At 35.3% G+C, this 20595-nt stretch overlaps 3 protein-coding genes across 8 annotated transcripts in view; all 3 read right to left on the bottom strand.

Moving 5' to 3' along the window:
- LOC143461239 (flavin-containing monooxygenase 5-like) overlaps positions 1 to 16965 on the bottom strand; it is a 28475-nt gene extending 11510 nt beyond the window's left edge. For 2 of the 6 annotated variants that reach the window (XR_013118029.1, XR_013118028.1), the window contains exons 1-9: positions 3115 to 3284; positions 2897 to 3015; positions 2559 to 2697; positions 2138 to 2323; positions 1613 to 1740; positions 841 to 980; positions 516 to 730; positions 250 to 377; positions 57 to 156 (exon numbers count right to left, since the gene is read on the bottom strand). Coding sequence is in view for 2 of the 6 variants with exons in the window: in XM_076959075.1 (XP_076815190.1) it covers positions 31 to 156; positions 250 to 377; positions 516 to 730; positions 841 to 980; positions 1613 to 1740; positions 2138 to 2323; positions 2559 to 2697; positions 2897 to 3015; positions 3115 to 3235 (1302 nt within the window). In the remaining 4 variants the exon portion in view is untranslated. Of the gene's footprint in view, positions 1 to 30; positions 157 to 249; positions 378 to 515; positions 731 to 840; positions 981 to 1612; positions 1741 to 2137; positions 2324 to 2558; positions 2698 to 2896; positions 3016 to 3114; positions 3286 to 16362; positions 16549 to 16781 lie in introns of those variants that run through there. The other 4 variants (XR_013118026.1, XR_013118027.1, XM_076959075.1 and 1 more) reach the window with 4 other exon arrangements.
- On the bottom strand, positions 6222 to 12155 carry LOC143461237 (dimethylaniline monooxygenase [N-oxide-forming] 2-like). The gene is made up of 10 exons (XM_076959072.1): positions 11882 to 12155; positions 11530 to 11648; positions 11271 to 11409; positions 10838 to 11023; positions 10336 to 10463; positions 9052 to 9191; positions 8666 to 8880; positions 8433 to 8560; positions 8226 to 8351; positions 6222 to 7937 (listed from the first exon to the last, which is right to left on the bottom strand). The coding sequence occupies exons 1-10, from the start codon at positions 12000 to 12002 to the stop codon at positions 7722 to 7724; spliced, it is 1518 nt and encodes a 505-aa protein (XP_076815187.1). The 5' UTR covers positions 12003 to 12155; the 3' UTR covers positions 6222 to 7721.
- LOC143461241 (flavin-containing monooxygenase 5-like) lies at positions 12306 to 16244 on the bottom strand. The gene is made up of 6 exons (XM_076959077.1): positions 16104 to 16244; positions 15258 to 15397; positions 14934 to 15147; positions 13965 to 14093; positions 13744 to 13869; positions 12306 to 13572 (listed from the first exon to the last, which is right to left on the bottom strand). The coding sequence occupies exons 1-6, from the start codon at positions 16218 to 16220 to the stop codon at positions 13357 to 13359; spliced, it is 942 nt and encodes a 313-aa protein (XP_076815192.1). The 5' UTR covers positions 16221 to 16244; the 3' UTR covers positions 12306 to 13356.
- Positions 16966 to 20595: the final 3630 nt, after the last annotated feature.

Genomic DNA, 20595 nt, shown 5'->3' with positions numbered 1-20595 from the left:
ATACATGAAACAACAGCAACATAAACCGACCCGAAATATAAACCTTCCTCCAGTACTTCGCAGCAATTCCTCTCTGGTCTTTGTCCATGTCTTTTGCATTTGTTCTTTGGACGATAGCTCTTTCTTTCCACTCAAAGCTCTTGCAATGTATCTAGCCTAAACATTCAGTTAAATTCATTAATTCAGTTAAAGTCATATACACCATGGACACAGACGTAATATTTATGTTAATTAAGTGGACACGAATACCTGCATTTCTGCATTGGGAGAAATACCACCAGATCCGGGAGCTAGGATACCAACAAACGATAAAGTAGACGGATGCTGAAGCTGGAATGGAAACATCCACTTGTACAAACGGGCTTTGCTGAAATTGCCTTGTGGTCAATAACAGTTGTTTCAGAAGAAGCAGAAATATGATAAAATGAAATATGATAACTATTGTTCACATTTCACAACATTCCCATTTATACCACAGCACCACACGTTAAATCATCACAACGTTATATACTAACTTGGAAAAATCTCTTCGCTTATAAACGAATAACTTGGGGTATATCCTGTAGCTACGAAAACAGTATCTACAAAATCCTCTCTGCCATCCACATAGGTCACCGTATTTCCTGCAATTTTTTTAATTTCAGGTCTAGTTTTAACTTGTCCGCTGTAGATTTTTAATGGCAGTTCATCTGATACAGTGATAGTTCTTAGCATGTTCATGTAAGGATACCTGTAATCAAAAAATGCCCCGTATGAAAACAAACAAACACTTACATACAAACGAGGTTGAAACTGAACATAATGAAACTTTATTGCTTATTGGCTAGGTTAACAATGTACTTCGATTTTATGCCACAAGCTTCATGATTTACACGTGACTCCATCAAATTTGCCCAGTTTTTATTGGTCCACCAACTAGGAAGCCATCTTTTCTTTATCAAATCCAAGCGATTCGAAATTAAATCAATCGGTAGGCCCATCTAGAAAAACAACAACTTGTTTATTAGAAGTTGAAAATGAAAGCAATTAAAACAATGAAGTGGAGAATGTCTTCGCTTTTTACATGAAGGATCATTGAAAACAGTTCTAAAGTATAACTGATGATGCGTGTTCGATTCCAATTGTTTTTAAATAGATTGCATTGAAAATTGAAATGAAGTTGGCGACGACAACGTAATTTTAGACCACGCTAGATAACTAAGCTATAAGGTTTCCTGGTATGTTGGTAATCAACTTCACGTTTTGAACAATTAACTAGGGAAGAGGAAATGAATTAAAAACGCCTGTACGATGCGATTGCATAATGGAGAAGGAACTTTTCCAAATTTGGTGAAATTCGTTTCTGTTTCTGCAAGAAAGCTCTAACACCACAATGGCTCGCGTGCCAACTAACAAGTTGATTTTGTTGATTTGAGTGCGATTTTTACATAATCGTCATCATGTTTGTTTTGTTTAATATTTTTGGTGTAAAATTGGCACTTTTCATCAGAGCCACTGATTCGATTAGAACGGCTTCATAAATACTATATCAGACCGGATAGTAAAATTTTATTTATATGACGATGCTGTATTCGTACATATAACAAACATAATTTATACATTATGTTCCTACCGCTGATACACGTGGAGCAATCCATATACCGTTTCTTGAGGATGGGAAGACATTTTTGGCAGTTTTTGCACAATCACAAGCGATGTCCGCTCCCGTGAATGCAGCTCCAATAACCAAAATCGATTTATCTGCAAAAGACTCACACGGTCAACTTTGCCAAAAAGTTTGCATATATACAACATCATTATACAGCATATATTAATCTATAAGCATATGCATACATTTACCATTTCATTCAAACGTATCTCAAGTCCAAAGTGTAACTGCTCTGCATAATTTAATCATACGCGCATGTGAATCAAACTATTTATATGTGTCGTAAAAACTTATTGTATACTATACGTCTACTATATAACTATACATATTTATAAGTGTAATTATATAAGCTACACCAGTCGCTTTAAAGTTATTATAATTTAATGTCAAACGTAAACCACAATTCACGAAATTTGATCAATCATATTGACCATTCAATTCAAACCAAATTCAATACCTAACCGCACAACCTTACACTTATTTTTATACCTTTTAAATTTGCGGGTCCCCTATAATCGCCGCCGTGAAAAATCTCGCCCGCAAAATCTTTGTCTAATCCAGGAACGGAAGGTTTTATCTTCTTGTTAAATACACCACATGCAACAATGACAGCATCAAATTCTCTGACAGTTATTTCGTCATTGTTCAGATCTTTGACCTTCACCAGCCAGGAACCTTTAACAAAAACTATAAATGCAGCAAATACTGCAAAACAATTTTGTAAAATTATTCAAAAATATAGGTTATTAGGTACGCGGTATGTAGCCTAAGTAGGCTACAATATAAATTAATAGGAGTATATATAAAACTATATAAATATATAAACAGCCAAGAGGCAGAGTAATAAAAACGTATTTATCTGATTTGATTAATGCTGTTTTTAACTGTTGTCGATCCAGACATACTTTACCTGTTTTATCATAAGACTTAGTCCGAGTCACACTAACAATTTCTGTTTTGAATCTAATGCACTCCTTCAAGCCAAAATGGTCTGCATACATCTCAGCAAATTCGCTTACATGGAATCTATTGAGATAAGGTGGCCATTCCTAAGGACATAAATTTACATTGCTAAGTTGCATAATGTGAACTTTCTTACGCATGGTTGTATTAGAGGCAGATGAAATTGCTGTGCTGTTCATCTTCAATTAAATTATTTATTTAAGCCACACAACACATACACACAAATACCATACGTTTATGTACCTCGCAGTATTTTAAAATTTGTAATTTTCTTTAAATACTTACTTTCGGAGCAGGGAAGTCGGAAAATCCAACGTTAACTCTACTAATGTTTGTAACAAGTGATGGATACGTAGTTGGGCTGTTGTCATGCTTCTCTTTCTTGTGGTCACTCCACATACCACCTGTGTCGAGAGATGTTTGAACAAAGACGTAATGAGAGAGCTGCGTACCAGTTGATGAAACGCGTGTTGGTGAATACAAGGTTTGAAAAATTTACTTACCAACAAAGTCTAACTTTTCGTAGCAAGTTGGTATCAAACCTTCTTCCAAACAAGCTTTAATGGCTGCCAGACCACTTATTCCAGCTCCTATTACACAGACTTTCTTGCTCTTATCTCCCATATTTCTTGCACAGTTTTTACCTATTTAACTATTTTATTAAGTTTACAAGTTAAATTAAAATGACAACATGTGCATAAAACTTGTTATGAAGATCAGCTGATATGTCATACACAAACTTTACTGAAAATACTAAACGCTTTTCCATCAGACACCATATGACACGTAAACAACATTAGTTATGCTTACAGCAGCTAAGTTAATTGTTTACCAACGTGGTCTAACGAGTTACAAATCATCTGGCAGAGGCTAGAACAGTGTTTCTCAACTGCTGGTCCGCCAAACAAATGAGTGTACTTTTTATTCTTCAATTATAAGATCCTATGCCGTAACAAAATAACTTTCCCATTTAATTTTTAATACAACGTTCCTACATCTTCACCTGGACATTTTGCAATGCAACCAATAAAAGGAGGTACTTGAAACCAGCGTTCATGACATATTCTGGTTTTCATTACAACATAACAATATATATACTGCGACATGTGTCTAAATCAGGGATGTCCAACCTTTTATTATAGTGGGCCGCATTGTCACTTGAAATAATTGAATGGGCTGCAGAACCAATTAAATTTCAAGAAAAATGGGTGCATAAAGTACATACTTTTGGAGTGAAAATGACTAGCGGGCCGCACAAAAATCTCAGGCGGGCCGCACTGTGGCCCGCGGGCCGCAGGTTGGACATCCCTGGTCTAAATTGTTTTCGCTTTTGGCAAGTATCATATTGTGACCTCATAACAATAAAAGTTAAAAGAACCTGGGTCAGGTTAAACACGTGAATAGTAAAACAAAAGCGAGGCAAATTTTTCAAAAGCATTTTTGCTACATACAGTATGTACAGGAAGCGTGTAATGCAATTAATCACTAATAACGTTGCATTTATTGTTTTTGAATCCTTTTGTGCTGAAATGTAACTCCGCATTGATGCTGAGTTCATTTAAGAATAAACTCGAAACGTCTCCAAAAAATGACTGCTATCTCTCTGAGCACTAGGCCAAGTAAGCTCAAATACTTATTTTTAGAACTTAATTGTGACGTGCGTAGTTTCTGTCATGCATGAGCGCTTCCTTTGTAAGCTGGCTCTAGCGGTGGTCGGACGATTCAACCCACGGACGATTCAACGCAGGACCATTCAACCTAGGACGATTCAATCCCCGGACGATTCAACCCGCGAATGATTCAACCCACGGACCTTTCACGTACTTATGGCTTAGGTTATTACCAAGTTACATAGTAGCCAATTGTAAGCTTAATAATGGACAGTCTAGACCAGGGATGTCCAACCTGCGGCCCGCCTGAGATTTTTGTGCGGCCCGTTAGTCATTTTCACTCCAAAAGTATGTACTTTATGTACCCATTTTTCTTGAAATTTAATAGGTTCTGCGGCCCAGTGAGTTATTTCAAGTGACAATGCGGCCCACTTTAATAAAAGGTTGGACATCCCTGGTCTAGACTCTAGATTTAGGCCATCCTGAATAGGCCTGTACGTCGTGGTTAACGGTTATGGTACCATTGCAATCATACCGTTTTTTGTTCGGTTCTAGTTCGATTCAACCCGCGGACGATTCAACTCCGGACGATTCAACCCGCGGACGATTCAACCCAGGACCATTCAACCTAGGACGATTCAACCCGCGGACGATTTAACCCACGGGCGATTTAACCCATTTACAAAAACGTCTACGCAGTTCGTTATCAGGCACGGATGCCGCTTTTACTACTATACCAATACACATCTTGTTTTGAAATAAAAACAAGTTTATGTACCGTGTTGTAACTAGTAGACCTGTTTACCGAAAAATAAATAAAGCCTACACGTCGAATAAAAGTCAAACCTTATAAACAACTGTTTGTTGATCGGAATGAAGATTTCCCGCAAAAAAGTTTGAATCGGGAGATCGAACATTTTGAGAATAGTATAAGTCGCTTGTCTCCAATCAATTTATTATTTTGAAAATAAACGAATAACCTTTCCTATAGCAGAGAGAGGGATTCTGTGCTATAATTCTGCTTATTTCGTTGTGGTTAGTTTGAAGTTTGTTCCTGAACAAAATACGGTACGATTGCAAAGGTACCGAAACCATTAACCACGATGTACAAGGCTATTCAAGATGGCCTAACTCCGAGTTTAGTCTGTCCAATATTAAGCTTACAATTGGCTACAAAGTAACTTGGTAAAAACCTAAGCCATAAGTACGTGAAAGGTCAGTGGGTTGAATCGTCCGCGGGTTGAATCGTCCTGAGTTGAATCGTCCGCGGGTGGAATCGTCCGGGGTTGAATCGTCCGTGGGTTGAATCGACCAAGAACCGGCTCTAGCTGCTGATAGCACAACGCTGCAAATTAATTTGCGCTGTCGCACACATCCAAATCAGCACTGCAACTGACTTATTTGGCTTGACGCATCGTTTGACTTATTGCATCGATCCTTAGAATAACTGGAGCAAAAAGGTCTCTACTTAGCAACCGGACAATTTTACTTCCTACAGGAACGTTCTTGCATGACAAAAATGACTTTCCATTACAGGGTTTTATCATTCTATGCTTGCCAGTACCTTTATCTTTTTAAATACTAAAAGAAATGTAGTACAATTGAAATCACTGTAACAATGCAAGTAATATCTTTCATTGTGCCTTTACTAATTGATAAATGAATCCAGTCATTTATCTGAGTTCTTGTCTCCGGCAAAATGTAGGTTAAGAATATTTAATGCAATATTCTGAGCAAAGTCTCGCCCAGGCTCAAATATTTATTCTCCAAAACTTCAATCATGACGCTATTTCGGTCATGCATGAACGCTTCTTCTGTAAGCATTTCTCACGTCTGGAACTTTCACAAGTGGTGGTTACTGTTTTTATACAGTAAATACCATACCATGAATACTTAATATATTGCAATCTGACTTTTAAGAACGATTAGAAGGTTGCGAATTCTGTCTACAATTCCTAAACTTCAGTTGAATGGTTTATATGAAGTTTAAACACTGAGAGTCTGATTAATATCGGTTTTAATATTCTTCATTATTACTTCAAATAAACACTACAAATTTACAACAATATTATTATACATATAAAAAGGATTTTATGAACCAATTAGCAAGCAAAGCGCGTCACTCTACATTTCTCATTGACTTAAAGAATTATTCACAGAGTTATTACGATCTATATCTCTCATTCATTGAACTTTAAAACTGAATACTGAATACTGAAGAACTAATACTAATAAAAACATAGCATGCAACGATACGTTTATACGCTGAAGGAGATAATAAAGAAACAGAATGTCAACTTGAGGCGCAATGCGTTTATCAATAACAGGAAATGTTTTGGACTTTTAGACTCGACGTTTTACAGGTCAGGTGATAATTTCAATTTAGAAATTTTCAATAAAAGGAAATAAATGTCAATCAACATTGTCTATTTTTATGTTTTCAATGTTGTTAATACGAGGTCACCCGTGCAGTTAAACATTTTTACCAATTAAGTTGTCAATCACATAGGGGTAATTTCGAATTCGGCAAGCTCATAATGCAATGTAAATAACATGTTTACAAAATAGGATAGCAAGTATGGGGTTATCATAGCGCAATAAGTTCAAAAGTGCAATGTAGATAGCATGTTAACGGAACTGATTGTCAAACAACTTTCTTCGATAACTTCGTGAACTGAGATTGAACTTATGGCAAGTATGACGTTATGTAATAGCGCGGTAAATAGCAGAAATATAATTATAACAACACAACTTGGAAGCCAATGGAAACAGTGTCTTCCACACGAAACGCATTGATATTTGAACAACTTTTGCCGATATGCCTAGAAGCGAGTTGGGCTATCATTTTTTCACCTGACAAGTTGTATGTTTGATTGGCCCAAACTTGCAAGTTATTTTTCACTTTTTCTTGTTAATCAAACTTTATTTTATAACATAACAATGTAAACCTAACCCAAATCTACCTTCTGACCTAAATCGACTTCAATTAAACTCTAAATAACTAAAATCAGCTTTTGCATACCCATTCTCCTCAACTAAGCGCCTATCTTTGACAACGCGGTGTCTGAATTTCGCTTCAAAATGTTTCAGAAAGTAGTGTAGTTTTGAAAACTTCGTCATTTGCACTAAAACTGAACACGTCAGTATCGTAAGCAGTATATAGGATTTCGAATGAATTAAACTTGATGGAAGAAAAATTTTGACGATAACGAAATAGAGTTAAGTTAAGTTATATGTAGCCAAGCTATATCAAAATGAAACTTACAGCTAGGAATATCGTATTATAATGAATGGTACTTGATAAACGGCAGTCAAATATACAGTGTCAATGATAGGCTATATTCTTTATAATATATATATATCGCCGAAATAAGAAGAAGTTAGGCGTACATTGCTCTTGCAATAATATATTTATGTATACATATACTATATGCTATATATATATTCTTATTTTACGTGTAGGCTACATAAGAATTCTTGTTATAATATTAATAACAACGTCAACGCATCCCTGACAAAGCCTCATCCATTATGTTAAGGGACCGCTCTCTAGCTTTATCCCAGGAGTGATCTCCAACCAGCCTGTAGTGATATGGTACAACTGGACCCAGGTAATACATATATGCCAGCTTTGGGTCAGTAAGTAGCAGCTTGAGGAAAGATGGAACTAAACCGAGATCTTGAGCCAAATCTTCCTGATAGTGGAAAAGGTTTGTCTGTTCGTGTAACACAAAACAATATTTTGATATCCCTAGAACTACTATATTAACTACAGAAATAAATTTACTCGACGCCATATAATAAGACAATGTAATCTCCCAGGATATATATGTACACTTGGTATTACTGTCAACAACTAGTAAAGATGATGGTACTTTAAAAAGCCAGTCATATAATAGGTTTTCAAACTTTATTTCAAGCATGTCGTGCGGAGAGCTAATAATTACCTATAAATATGACTAGGAAGTTGGAAATAGATGACAACTGTAGCTAGAAAAACTGACCCGAAATTCAAACTTTCCTCCAGTACTTTGCAGCAATTCCTCTCTAGTCTCTGTCCATGTCTTTTGCATTTCTTCTTTGGACGGTAGCTCTTTCTTTCCACTCAAAACTCTTGCAACGTATCTAGCCTAAAAACTTGAATCCATTCATATATTTCATGGATACAGACCCAGTTGGCCTGCTTGTGGTAATTAAGTGGACACGAATACCTGCATTTCTACAACGGGAGTAATACCACCAGCAGCATTAGCTCCAATACCAACAAATGATAGAGTTGACGGTTGCTGAAGCTTAAAAGGAAAAATCCACTTGTACAAACGGGCTTCGCCGAGTTCACCTTGTGATCAATAACAGTTTTTTTAGACAAAAGAAAACTTCGATAGGCCAAAAATTAACAGTATAGCCTAGTTCACATTTCAGCACATTTTCAACATATACTAACTTGGAAAAATCTCTTCACTTAAAAAGGGATAATACGGGGTATATCCTGTAGCAAGAACGACGGTATCAACAAAATCTTCTCTGCCGTCGACATAAGTCACAGTATTTCCTGTAATTTGTTTAATTGCACGTCTAATTTTAACTTGACCGCTGTAGATTTTTAATGGCAATTCATCCGATATAGTGGTGGATCTTAGCATGTTCATGTAAGGATATCTGTAATGTGTGATATTTTTAATAAATTTCTTTTATTTCAAGATGGAAATTTCTTTTAAACAATCGCATCAACTTAAAAGTGAACAACAACCTATTATGTATGAAAATGACAACTTTAATAACGTCCTAACTTTGTTGAAACCAACACGATTCAACTGTTTGCAATGCTACCTTGATTTTATGCCACAAGCTTCATGATCCACCCTTGACCCAACGATATTTTCAAATGTCCAGTTGGTCCACCAACTAGGAAGCCATCTTTCCATCAGCAAACCCAAACGATTAAAAATCAAATCAAATGGTGTGCCCATCTGAAAAAAAAACAACAAGTTAGTTAGAAATTGCAACTGAAATCAATTAAAATGAAGAAGCGAGAAAATGTCTATGGTTACTACACAAAGGACGAACGGAAGAAGGTGTTACAGCTTGCTTCTTTTACAGTTACACCCTAAAAAGTACGATACGTGTTTGAATCCTATTTACCTTTGAATTTGTTTTTACTGCAATCTGAAAACTAAATAAATTTAACGACGACAAAGTACTTTTAGACTACGCTGAAAATATAGGCGAGTGTTACATTTTTTGAAACAAAACTGCTGTTTGGTGAATTTTAAATAAATTTCCATTCGATTTTTCAACTCCAAAAACTTCTTTAAAAAATCAAAATATTTTTACGAGTTTATTGGTATCGATATATTTTACTATATATATAAAGTTATTTCGAAACAAAATTTTTTTTTAGATTTTTAAATCTAATCCATTTTTCATGTTATTGACACTCTAGCAGTGATACGTAATGGATAATCATATAAGGAAGCTTTGTATTTGTCCAAAAGTAATGCTCTTACCTAAAGCACAAAGAAGTTTGTATATACAGTTCTATTGTGAATTTAACACACATTTCGTTAACAATTAATCAATTGTGCATTACAAAATACAATTTGACGATAGAAATCCTAATGCTTGTAGTGGAGTTTAGTTTTGTTTCAATTACATTAGATTTTATTTTAAGTTTTATTTATTAGGTAATATTTATCGAGTTTAGCTGCAAGAGCAGTTTCAAATTAAACGCGATTACGTCTAATTCTGTTGATATTATACATTGCGGTTTTATCTGGATTCGGTTTTATTCATCAGAATCACTGAATCTACAGGATAATAATTCTTCTGCACCACTGAGCTAATGAGCATGGGTTATAAGATTTGTGAAGGTTTTACATGCAATGGGTTTTTGAAACCTTGGCTTTGGCAACCACTCAGAAATTTTCAGAGATCGAGACTTTTAAAGACTAATTCGATGTAAAAGTATAAATTTTATGAAAGACCGTTGGAAAATTTTGGGAGAACGCTTCGGCCCCCAAAAACAATTTTAAAAACACTGATTAAACGTTTATATGACTATAACAATTTATACATATAAGAATAGCAGACGAAACTGGAACTTTATCCGCTTACCACTGAAACCCGAGGCACAATCCATGTTCCATTTCTTGCACACAGAAAAACATTTTTTGCGGTCCTTGTGCTTTCGCAAGCAATGTCAGAGCCGGTGTATCCAGCTCCAATGACTAAAACCGATTTATCTGGAGCATATACAAGCTTAGCGTTGACAAACATATTTTTGGGTTAGTCATCTTTACTCAATACATAACTATGTAGCGTATTTTAATCGTCAAGCATATACGCATCTACAATATAGTTGCTAGAGCATCTTTCCCAAGTAAATGTCAAAGCCCCAAATAGCTAATCGCACCGCATAAACATATATGCACATCAAGCACATGTGAAACACAAGCATCATTTTTGCAGCATTATTGTATTACTGCGCATGTAAATATTATGTAAATATTTTAATTTCATTATAATTATATTCTAAACGTAAACCACAGTTAATCATAGGATAACTAAACTAAATTGTAATTCAGACAAAAACATTTCGTTACTCTTGTTTTTATACCTTTAAACTTTTCGGGTCCTCTGTAATCGCCGCCATGAAACACGCTTCCAGCAAAATCTTTGTCTAATCCAGGAACAGAAGACTTTATCTTTTTGTTATATTGACCACATGCAACAATCACAGCATCGAATTCGCTGAAACTTATTTCGTCATTGTTCAGATCTTTGACCTTCACCAGCCAGGAACCTTTAACAATAAGTATAAATGCAGTAAAATTGTAAAAAAGTTTATAAAATTATTCAAAAATAAACTAGCTACGAGGTATGTAGGCTACAGTATAAATTAATAGGCTTATATAAACATAAATATAAAGCGATTATGCTAGATAGCCTATAGCCAGCAAGAGTTAGCAAAGTGATAAGCATTCTATAATTCCAAAGTAAGTCAATTTCAATGCTATTTTTCGACTATTTTCGATTCAAACATACTTTACCTGTTTTACTATAAGACTTAGCCGGAGTCACACTAACAATTTCTGTTTTAAATCTGATGCACTCCTTCAAGCCAAAATGGTCTGCATACATTTCAGCATATTCGCCAACTTGGTACCTATTAATATAGGGTGGCCATCCCTAAAAATACAGATTGGTAAATTAATATTGTTCCTTTTCAAACAAGTTATTATATGAATGTGAATAATGTACCCATGTACAAAAGTGTCATAAAAGTTTTGATTTCTTTGATATACTTACTTTTGGTGCTGGAAAATCGGAAAATCCGAGATTAACTCTGCTAATGTTTGTAACAAGTGATGCATAAGTTGTTGGACTGTTGTCATGCTTTTCCTTGTTATGATCGTTCCACATACCGCCTGTGGTGAAAGATTCTCATATGCAAAACATCGCTTTAACGCTATATATTGTACAGGTCTATGAAACACATGTGACGAAAAGAAGTATTTTCGTCTTGCGGTCACTCCACAAACAACGTACGTCGGAATGTTATATTTACAAGAGATTGCTGCTACTAACTGACCGGTTATAACCAAAGTTATGCAGCTAGGGTAAGGTTATGGTTGTGAAAACTTTTGGGAAAGCTACTTACCAACAAAATCTAACTTTTCGTAGCAAGTTGGTGTCAAACCTTCTTCCAAACAAGCTTTAATGGCTGCCAGACCACTTATTCCAGCTCCTATTACACAGACTTTCTTGCTCTTATCTCCCATATTTCTTGCACAGTTTTTACCTATTTAACTGTTTTATTAAGTTTACAAGTTAAATTAAATTGACAACATGTACATAAAACTTTTTTATGTAAATCAGCTTATATGTCATACGCAAACTTTACTGAAAATACTAAACGTTTTTCCATCAGACACCATATGACAGGTAAACAACATTAGTTATGTTTACGGCTGCTTAGCTAATTATAATTTATTTACCAACGTGGTCAAACGAGTTACAGTTCATCTGGCAGAGACTAGACCAGTGTTTCTCAACTGCTGGTCCGCCAAACGAATGAGTGTACTTTTTATTCCTCAATTATAAGATCCTATGCCGTAACAAAATAACTTTCAACGTTTAATTTTTAATACAACGTTCGTACATCTTCACCTGGACATTTTGCAATTCAACCAATAAAAGGAGGTACTTGAAACCAACGTTAATGACATATTATATCTACTCTAGGTCTCCTTTAGGCTCTCCATATGACTCAAACATATTTTGAGCAAAGTCTTGCCCAGGCTCAAATATTTATTTTCCAAAACTTCAATCATGACGCTCTTTCTGTCATGCATGAACGCTTCTTCTGTAAGCTGTTCTCACGTCTGGAACTTTCACACGAAACACATTGATATTTAAACAAGTTATGCTGATATGCCTAGAAGCGAAAAAGGTTTTGCTATGACGTTTTCACCTGGCAAGTTGTATTATTTGATTGGCCCAAACTTACAAGTTATTTGTACGCGGTGTCTGAATTTCGCTTTAAAATGTTCCAGAAAGTAGTTTCGAAAACACCAGCATATACTCTTAAAATGAACACGTCAGTATCGTAAGTAAGCATAAGACTTTGCAGAGGTATTGATCAAATCACGTCGGTCCAGAATGAAACGGAACGTGCATGTGTGTGTGCGCAATATGAGCTGACGTAGCCTATATTTAGTTGGCGTACATTTCGTTGCTGCGTAAGCAGACATAAGTTGTTGTGTTTGCGACAACACTGAAACGTTTTAAATGTATACAGGATTTCGAATGAATTAAACTCAATGGAAGCAAAATTTTGACGATAACTAAATAGAGTTAAGTTAAATGTAGCCAAGCAATATCAAAATGAAACTTGCAGCTAGGAATATCGTATTTATAGTGAATGGTACATGATAAACGGCAGTCAAATATACAGTGTCAGTGATAGGCTATATCCTATAGTATATTTATCGCCGAGAGAACCATAAGTTAGGCGTACATTGCTCTTGCAGTAATTTTTTTGTGTATACATACACTATACGCTATATATATATATGTTTTCATTTCTTACGTATGGGCTACATTAGAGTTCTTTTCATAAAATTAATAACAACGTCAATGCATCCCAGATAAAGCCTCATCCATTATGTTAAGAGACCGCTCTCTAGCTTTATACCAGCAGTGATCTCCAACCAGCCTGTAGTGATATGGTACAACTGGACCAAAGTAATACACGTAAGCCAGCTTTGGGTCAGTGAGTAGCAGCTTGAAGAAAGATGGAACTAAACCAAGATCTTGAGCCAAATCTTCCTGATAGTGGAAAAGGTTTGTCTGTTCGTGTAACATCGAATATTATTTTGATATCCCAAACATTTTATTCATTTGGTTAATAAAGGCTTTTAAACTTTTATTTCAAGCATTCTTGGGTAAAGGATATTTATTATCTAAAATTCTGCAAAGAAGATTTGAAATAAATATAACACATCAGCAAAATAAACCGACCCGAAATATAAACTTTCCTCCAGTACTTCGCAGCAATTCCTCTCTAGTCTCTGTCCATGTCTTTTGCATTTTTTCTTTGGACGGTAGCTTTTTCTTTCCACTCAAAACTCTTGCAACGTATCTAGCCTAAACATTCAGTTAAATTCATTAATTCAGTTAAAGTCATATATACACCATGGACACAGACGTAATATTTATGGTAATTAAGTGGACATAAATACCTGCATTTCTGCATTGGGGGAAATACCACCAACTGCTGGACCTAGGATACCAACAAACGATAGAGTAGACGGATGCTGAAGCTGAAATGGAAACATCCACTTGTACAAACGGGCTTCGCCGAGTTCACTTTGCAATCAATAACAGTTTTTTTTAGAAATAACCTGAAGTTTGATAAATCAAAAAATTGTTCATATTTCACCACATTCCTATATATTGTGGGGATCATGTAGAAATTGCAATTAGTCATATAAATTGGCATTGCATGAGTTTTTGTATTTTTTCTCCAGTTTAGATAATGTAATGTTTGCAAAAGCTTCGTATTCGTGTTAAGCAGTTATTCAAACAAGGAACTCTAACCGACATGTTTGACGCAGATTGAAGTGTTTCAAATAGCATTGTTTTCACGGCGTAAAGTTTGAGTGTACTTGATGAAACATTTAATGACGTAGAATGTATGCGATACGTGGTTTTATGGTAGCAGTGTAATAATAGAACATGGCGTTAGCTGATTGGCTGACGAGTATGATATAAAAGGTTAAACTTGGTTCAAAAGATACCCCGCTGCATGCTCTGGCCGGCGAGTCTCTGCAAGGGTTTGTCCCTTCAGGACTTGCTAGTACTTCTCTCGGTTTTTAGTTTTGGATCTGTTTTACGTTTTGGCTTATTCAGTATTGAATTCAAGTGATAGTTCTATTCAAATGTGGAATGGTAATTAATTGGTTTCGATGTGACAACTTATTCGGACAATATAACGATTTGAACTTATGAAGTTGGTGTTGATTTAAGAAGCAAAATAAGACAGTGAATGCAACGGAGTCAAAGACAATCATAGGAGTCAGACAATAAACCGAAAGACTTGGTTTGGCTTAGGCCATCCCAAAACAATTATTACACCACCACCATTCCCATAATATAACTTATATATCACTGCACCACATGCTAAATCATCACAAAAGTATATACTAACTCGGCAAAATCTCTTCGTTTATAAACGAATAATATGGGGTATATCCTGTGGCAATAAAAACAGTATCTACAAAATCCTCTCTGCCATCGACATAGGTCACCGTATTTCCCGCTATTTTTTTAATTTCAGGTCTAGTTTTAACTTGTCCGCTGTAGATTTTTAATGGCAGTTCATCTGATACAGTGATAGTTCTGAGCATGTTCATGTAAGGATACCTGCAATCAAAAAATGCCCCGTATGAAAACAAACAAACACTTACATACAAACGAGGTTGAATCTGAACATAATGAAACTTTATAGCTTATTGGCTAGGTTAACAATGTACTTCGATTTTATGCCACAAGCTTCATGATTTACACGTGACTCCATCAAATTTGCCCAATTTTTATTGGTCCACCAACTAGGAAGCCATCTTTCCTTTAGCAAATCCAAACGATTCAAAATTAAATCAAACGGTAGGCCCATCTGGAAAAAACAACGTGTTTTTTAGAAGTTGAAAATGAAAGCAATTAAAACAATGAAGTGGAAAAGCTTTTTGATTATTACATAAAGGATCATTAAAAACAGTTCTTGGAACTTGTATGTTTTACTCCTTATAACTATTAAAGTTTATGATGCATGTTCAACTGCAATTGTTTTTTAAGTAGATTCGTAAGTCAATAGTATATTGAAAACTGAAATGAAGTCGGCAACGACAACTTACTTTCATACCGTACTAGATATCCAAGCTATATAGTGTTCCCTGGAAAGTCGGTAATCAACTTCAAGTTTTGAACAACTATAACTAGGAACCGGCAACTAAACCGGTACCGGCAATGAATCTAAACGCTGGTAAGATGTAATTGCATGATGGAAAAGGAAGTTTTTTTTAATTTTATCGCAATCCGTTTCTGTTATGAATTTCGTTTCTGCGAGAAACCTCCAACACTACAATGACTTGCATGTCAACCAACAAGTTGATTTGCGAGATCGATTTTTACATAAACGTGATTATGTTTGTTTTGTTTAATATTTTTTGTTTTTGTGTAAACTTGGAACTTTTCATCAGAGCCACTGATTCGATTACAATGGCTTCATAAATACTATATCAGACCGGATAGTAAAATTTTATTTATATGACGGTGCTGTATTCCTACATATAACAAACATAATTTATACATTAAGTTCCTACCGCTGATACCCGTGGAGCAAGCCATATACCGTTTCTTGTAGATAGGAAGACATTTTTGGCAGCTTTTGCACAGTCACAAGCGATGTCAGGTCCCGTGAATCCAGCTCCAATAACCATAAATCGATTTATCTGCAGAAGACTCACACGGTCAACTTTGCCAAATAGTTTACTTTGTCTTTCTGATATATGCTTGTTGAATATACCATTGTACAGGATATATTAACCTATAATACTTGTAACCTTAAACTTATCTTTATACTTTTGAACTTTTCGGGTCCCCTGTAATCGCCGCCGTGAAAAATCTCGCCAGCAAAATCTTTGTCTAATCCAGGAACGGAAGGCTTTATCTTCTTGTTATGTACACCACATGCAACAATGACACCATCAAATTCTCTGACACTTATTTCGTCATTGTTCAGATCTTTGATCTTCACCAACCAAGAACCTTTAACAAAAAGTATAAATGCAGCAACCATTGTAAAACAATTTTGTAAAATTATTCAAAAATAAACTAGCTACGAGGTATGTAGCCTAGGTAGCCTACAGTATAAATGAATAGGAGCATATATATAACTATATAAATATATAAACAGCCAAGAGGCTGAGTAATAAAAACGTATTTATCTGAATTGATTAATGCTGATTTTCTACTATTTACGATCAAGAAACATATTTTACCAGTTTTATCATAAGACTTAGCCGGAGTCACACTAACAATTTCTGTTTTGAATCTAATGCACTCCTTCAAGCCAAAATGCTCTGCATACATCACAGCATATTCGCCAACATAGAATCTATTGAGATAAGGTGGCCATTCCTAAGGAAACAAATTTACATTGCTAAGTTGCATAATGTGAACTTTCTTACGCATGGTTGTATTAGAGGCAGATGAAATTGCTGTGGTGTTCGTCTTCAATTAAATTATTTATTTAAGCCACACAACACATACACACAAATTCCATACGTTTATGTACTATGCAGTATTTTAAAATTTATAATTTTCCTTAAATACTTACTTTCGGAATAGGGAAGTCAGAAAATCCAAAGTTAACTCTACTAACATTTGTAACAAGTGATGGATACGATACGTAGTTGGGCTGTTGTCATACTTTTCTTTCTTGTGGTCACTCCACATACCACCTGTGTCGAGAGATGTTTGAACAAAGACGTAATGAGAGAGCAGCGTACCAGTTGATGAAATGCATGTTGGTGAATACAAGTTTTGAAAAATTTACTTACCAACAAAATCTAACTTTTCATAGCAAGTTGGTATCAAACCTTCCTCCAAGCAAGCTTTAATGGCTGCCAGACCACTTATTCCAGCTCCTATTACACAGACTTTCTAGCTCTTGTCTTCCATATTTCTGATACAGTTCTTAACTACAGTATTTAACTTTATAATCAAGCTTTCAAATGAAATTTAGTTTAAGCCTATAGTGAAAAATGCTTTCAAAACGTCCATATTATGAACGTCACGAGGTAAAGTTCATTTTTGTTCCAGATTGTGTGTGTCACATCTTACTGACTTACTTATTTATTGCACATGCAATGCCAAATAAGTGTACAGTTCAGACAACGATCGAGTTCCGAACAACCTGATCCTACATCCTATGAAGTTCTGTAAACTTATGGGAACAATGTAATCTGGCGCAGCATTAGGCGTTTATCATTCTCAGAGCCCAAGCATATTGCCAAAGTCGCTGCAGCAAACAACAGAAGGATTAAGAAGTATAGCGATTATGACGTGGATATTAATACAAGCAAAATAAACACTGTCTGTTTGTATTAATGAACATTTCAAATAAAGTTTGGGGATGACATGTTAGCTTTGTGACGTCCTTCCTCGAATAGATCTTTCCCTAACCGTCATTTACCTCTTTGACGCATAATATCTGAAACATCATCTACTTTGACAAAGTTCTAGATTAATGATTAACAAAAGCTTGCAGAACACAAATGCAAGTTTCGCACTAGTTCACATCATCTTGTGAAACTTAATAACATTTGCTTGTTATACGCATTTGGCTTTGCTTGTTCCTTTTCTTTTGCTTTAACTACAGTTTAGAATGCATATTTATATCTTATACGCAATAAATGGTTTTCAAAATCAAAGAATACATCCAAATGCTGATTGCAATGAAGGTTGATGATTGCTTATACCAGAGAAGACAATGACTGGCAGCGTTTATTTCATCTATACATGTGTCTGGGCTCAGGTTTTCGGACAACATTGCTCTATATATAGGCAGCCTTTTTCGTACTCTATCACAGATGGTTTTTGTGGTTACATAATGCAACAAAACCAATGTTCCTAAAGAAAAAAAACAAAAAAAACAAGAAGCTAAAGGTGTCAAAATGCCCAAAATACGAACCTCTGCCCTAAAAATAAGGATATTTCTTAGAAAAAAAGGACAAACATATTTTATAAGACACGGACCTTTAAAATAAGGACAAATCTTAGAAATAACGACGGTATGGCAAAATTGTCTATACATTTGTCTGTGCTCAGGTTTGCGGACAACATTGCTCTATATATAGGCAGCTTTTTTCGTACACTGTCACGGATGGTTTTTGTGGTTACATAATCAAATAAATTATAATAATACCTTTATAATTTAATATAATAATGAACGAATTTGCAGAAAACTGCAGTAATTTTGTAACACATAATATACGGAATAAAGAATGCAACAAATAGGTAGCGATAGGCGCCATTAACATAGAAACTTTGCTGCAAACCGTTCTCTGAAAACTGGTTGACAAAACTTTATAAATATATAAAGTTTATAAATCGTTTTAAGTATAGTAGAGTATAGACCATATCCTACGTGTCAAACTCCCGGCCCGCGGGCCACATTCGGCCCGCTTTAGAATAAAACTTGGCCGGCAATTCTATTTTATACATTGAACTATTTTCGGCCCGCGAGATCATTGTACAGTATAACTTACTTTTTTCAATCAAGAAACAAGATTATAACAATACGCACAATACAGCAGCACAGCAGTTGCCCCATCATACGATAGAATAAATCGATTTATTCTAACGCTTGTAATCTAGGCTGCTTTTTTTCTTTATTGTTTCTTAATTCTTTAATGCTTTTGCAAGGAGATGAATGAAACATAATGATGTAAGAGAAGAATAATCAAAAATAGCCCAGTTAGAAATCGTCAAAAACATCAAAAAGTTGTTGTTGTTTCGCTGCCTGTCCCAATTCATGTACTCGTGTCATGAAACGTTCAATCAAGTTTTATGCTTACGGCCTGCGGCGTTAAATAAGTTTTGAGTTTTGGCCCCTGGTATAAACTATAGATTAAAACAACCAATAACAAAAAAAACACCTGCTATTTGGAAGCACAAGTAGCGCTTTTAAATTAATAAAAATAACGCATGTGCAAAAACGTGCGAGCAAAATGTTGTTACTGCTGCAGGCAACAGTTAACAAGACGGAAATGCATATTAATGGCGGTTACTCTTTGAAAGAAACGAATGCATCACAATGTTCATCAGCAGCATATCGATTATTACTCAACTGGATATCAGTCTGGTGATTTTCTCTGGATGGCAGAGCCCCATTTGCGTAATGCCCGCTATCTTCTGATACCGTTAGCTAGCTACGACGTGCAGCCTAAATACAAATTAATAACAGGCTATTCATGAGGTGATGCAGCTTATCTGTCAGTCGCGTTTGACGTCTCGTTTTTGCCATCCAATATAGGCATTCATTATATATCAGGTATTTTTATATCTTTTCAAACTTCATTTATGTTGTCACTAAAGCGATGTTGAATCGCCAAATTCCATCTCAAAAGTGAATGTTTTATTGCCAGAATCAATTGTCTCAAAATTGCTCAGTGCCACATAGGCTTATAAATACGTGTTTGCTGCACTATTTCATAAACAAGTTTTCTTTTAGCAAGCCATTGCACCACTGATTAAAAGGTTTATGTCAAACGCGGTGAGAAATTCGCAAACACACACTGCGTAGGCACATACAAGTTGTCGGATTTGCGGCAACGCTGAAATGTTTTAAATATCTTAGCTGCTATAAACTTTGGGCAACTAAAACCGGTTTCTAGACAGGATCACACAGCTAAAATCAAATCCGACAGGTTACAGGTTCACTCACTAAACTAATTCTTAGAGTTCGACCAGACAAACTTACTTAACTTTGCTTTACAGCAATGTGAGATTATTTTGAAGCAATATCACCGGACATTGGATTAATTGTGATCACGATATTGTGGTATGATCACCTGTCTGTGTGTTCCTACCCGCTTTAAATTCTTTTTATATAATCCAGGTATTCGATTCAACACTAATTTAAAGCGATTTATTTCATTCGTTCGTAGTTGTTGTGACAAATAAATTAACGTTTTAGGTAAATTTTCTTCCATTTTTCGAACAAATATAACTGATATTTCCAACTTTGTCTAATCAGTATTTGAAACAAATTATGTTTATTGTACAATCGAATAGATCAATTTCAATAAA

Source organism: Clavelina lepadiformis, chromosome 5 (genome assembly GCF_947623445.1).
Source record: "Clavelina lepadiformis chromosome 5, kaClaLepa1.1, whole genome shotgun sequence".
Lineage (NCBI taxonomy): Eukaryota > Metazoa > Chordata > Ascidiacea > Aplousobranchia > Clavelinidae > Clavelina > Clavelina lepadiformis.
The sequence above is the reverse complement of the archived record's forward strand: the minus strand, read 5'-3'. Positions and strand labels throughout refer to the sequence as shown.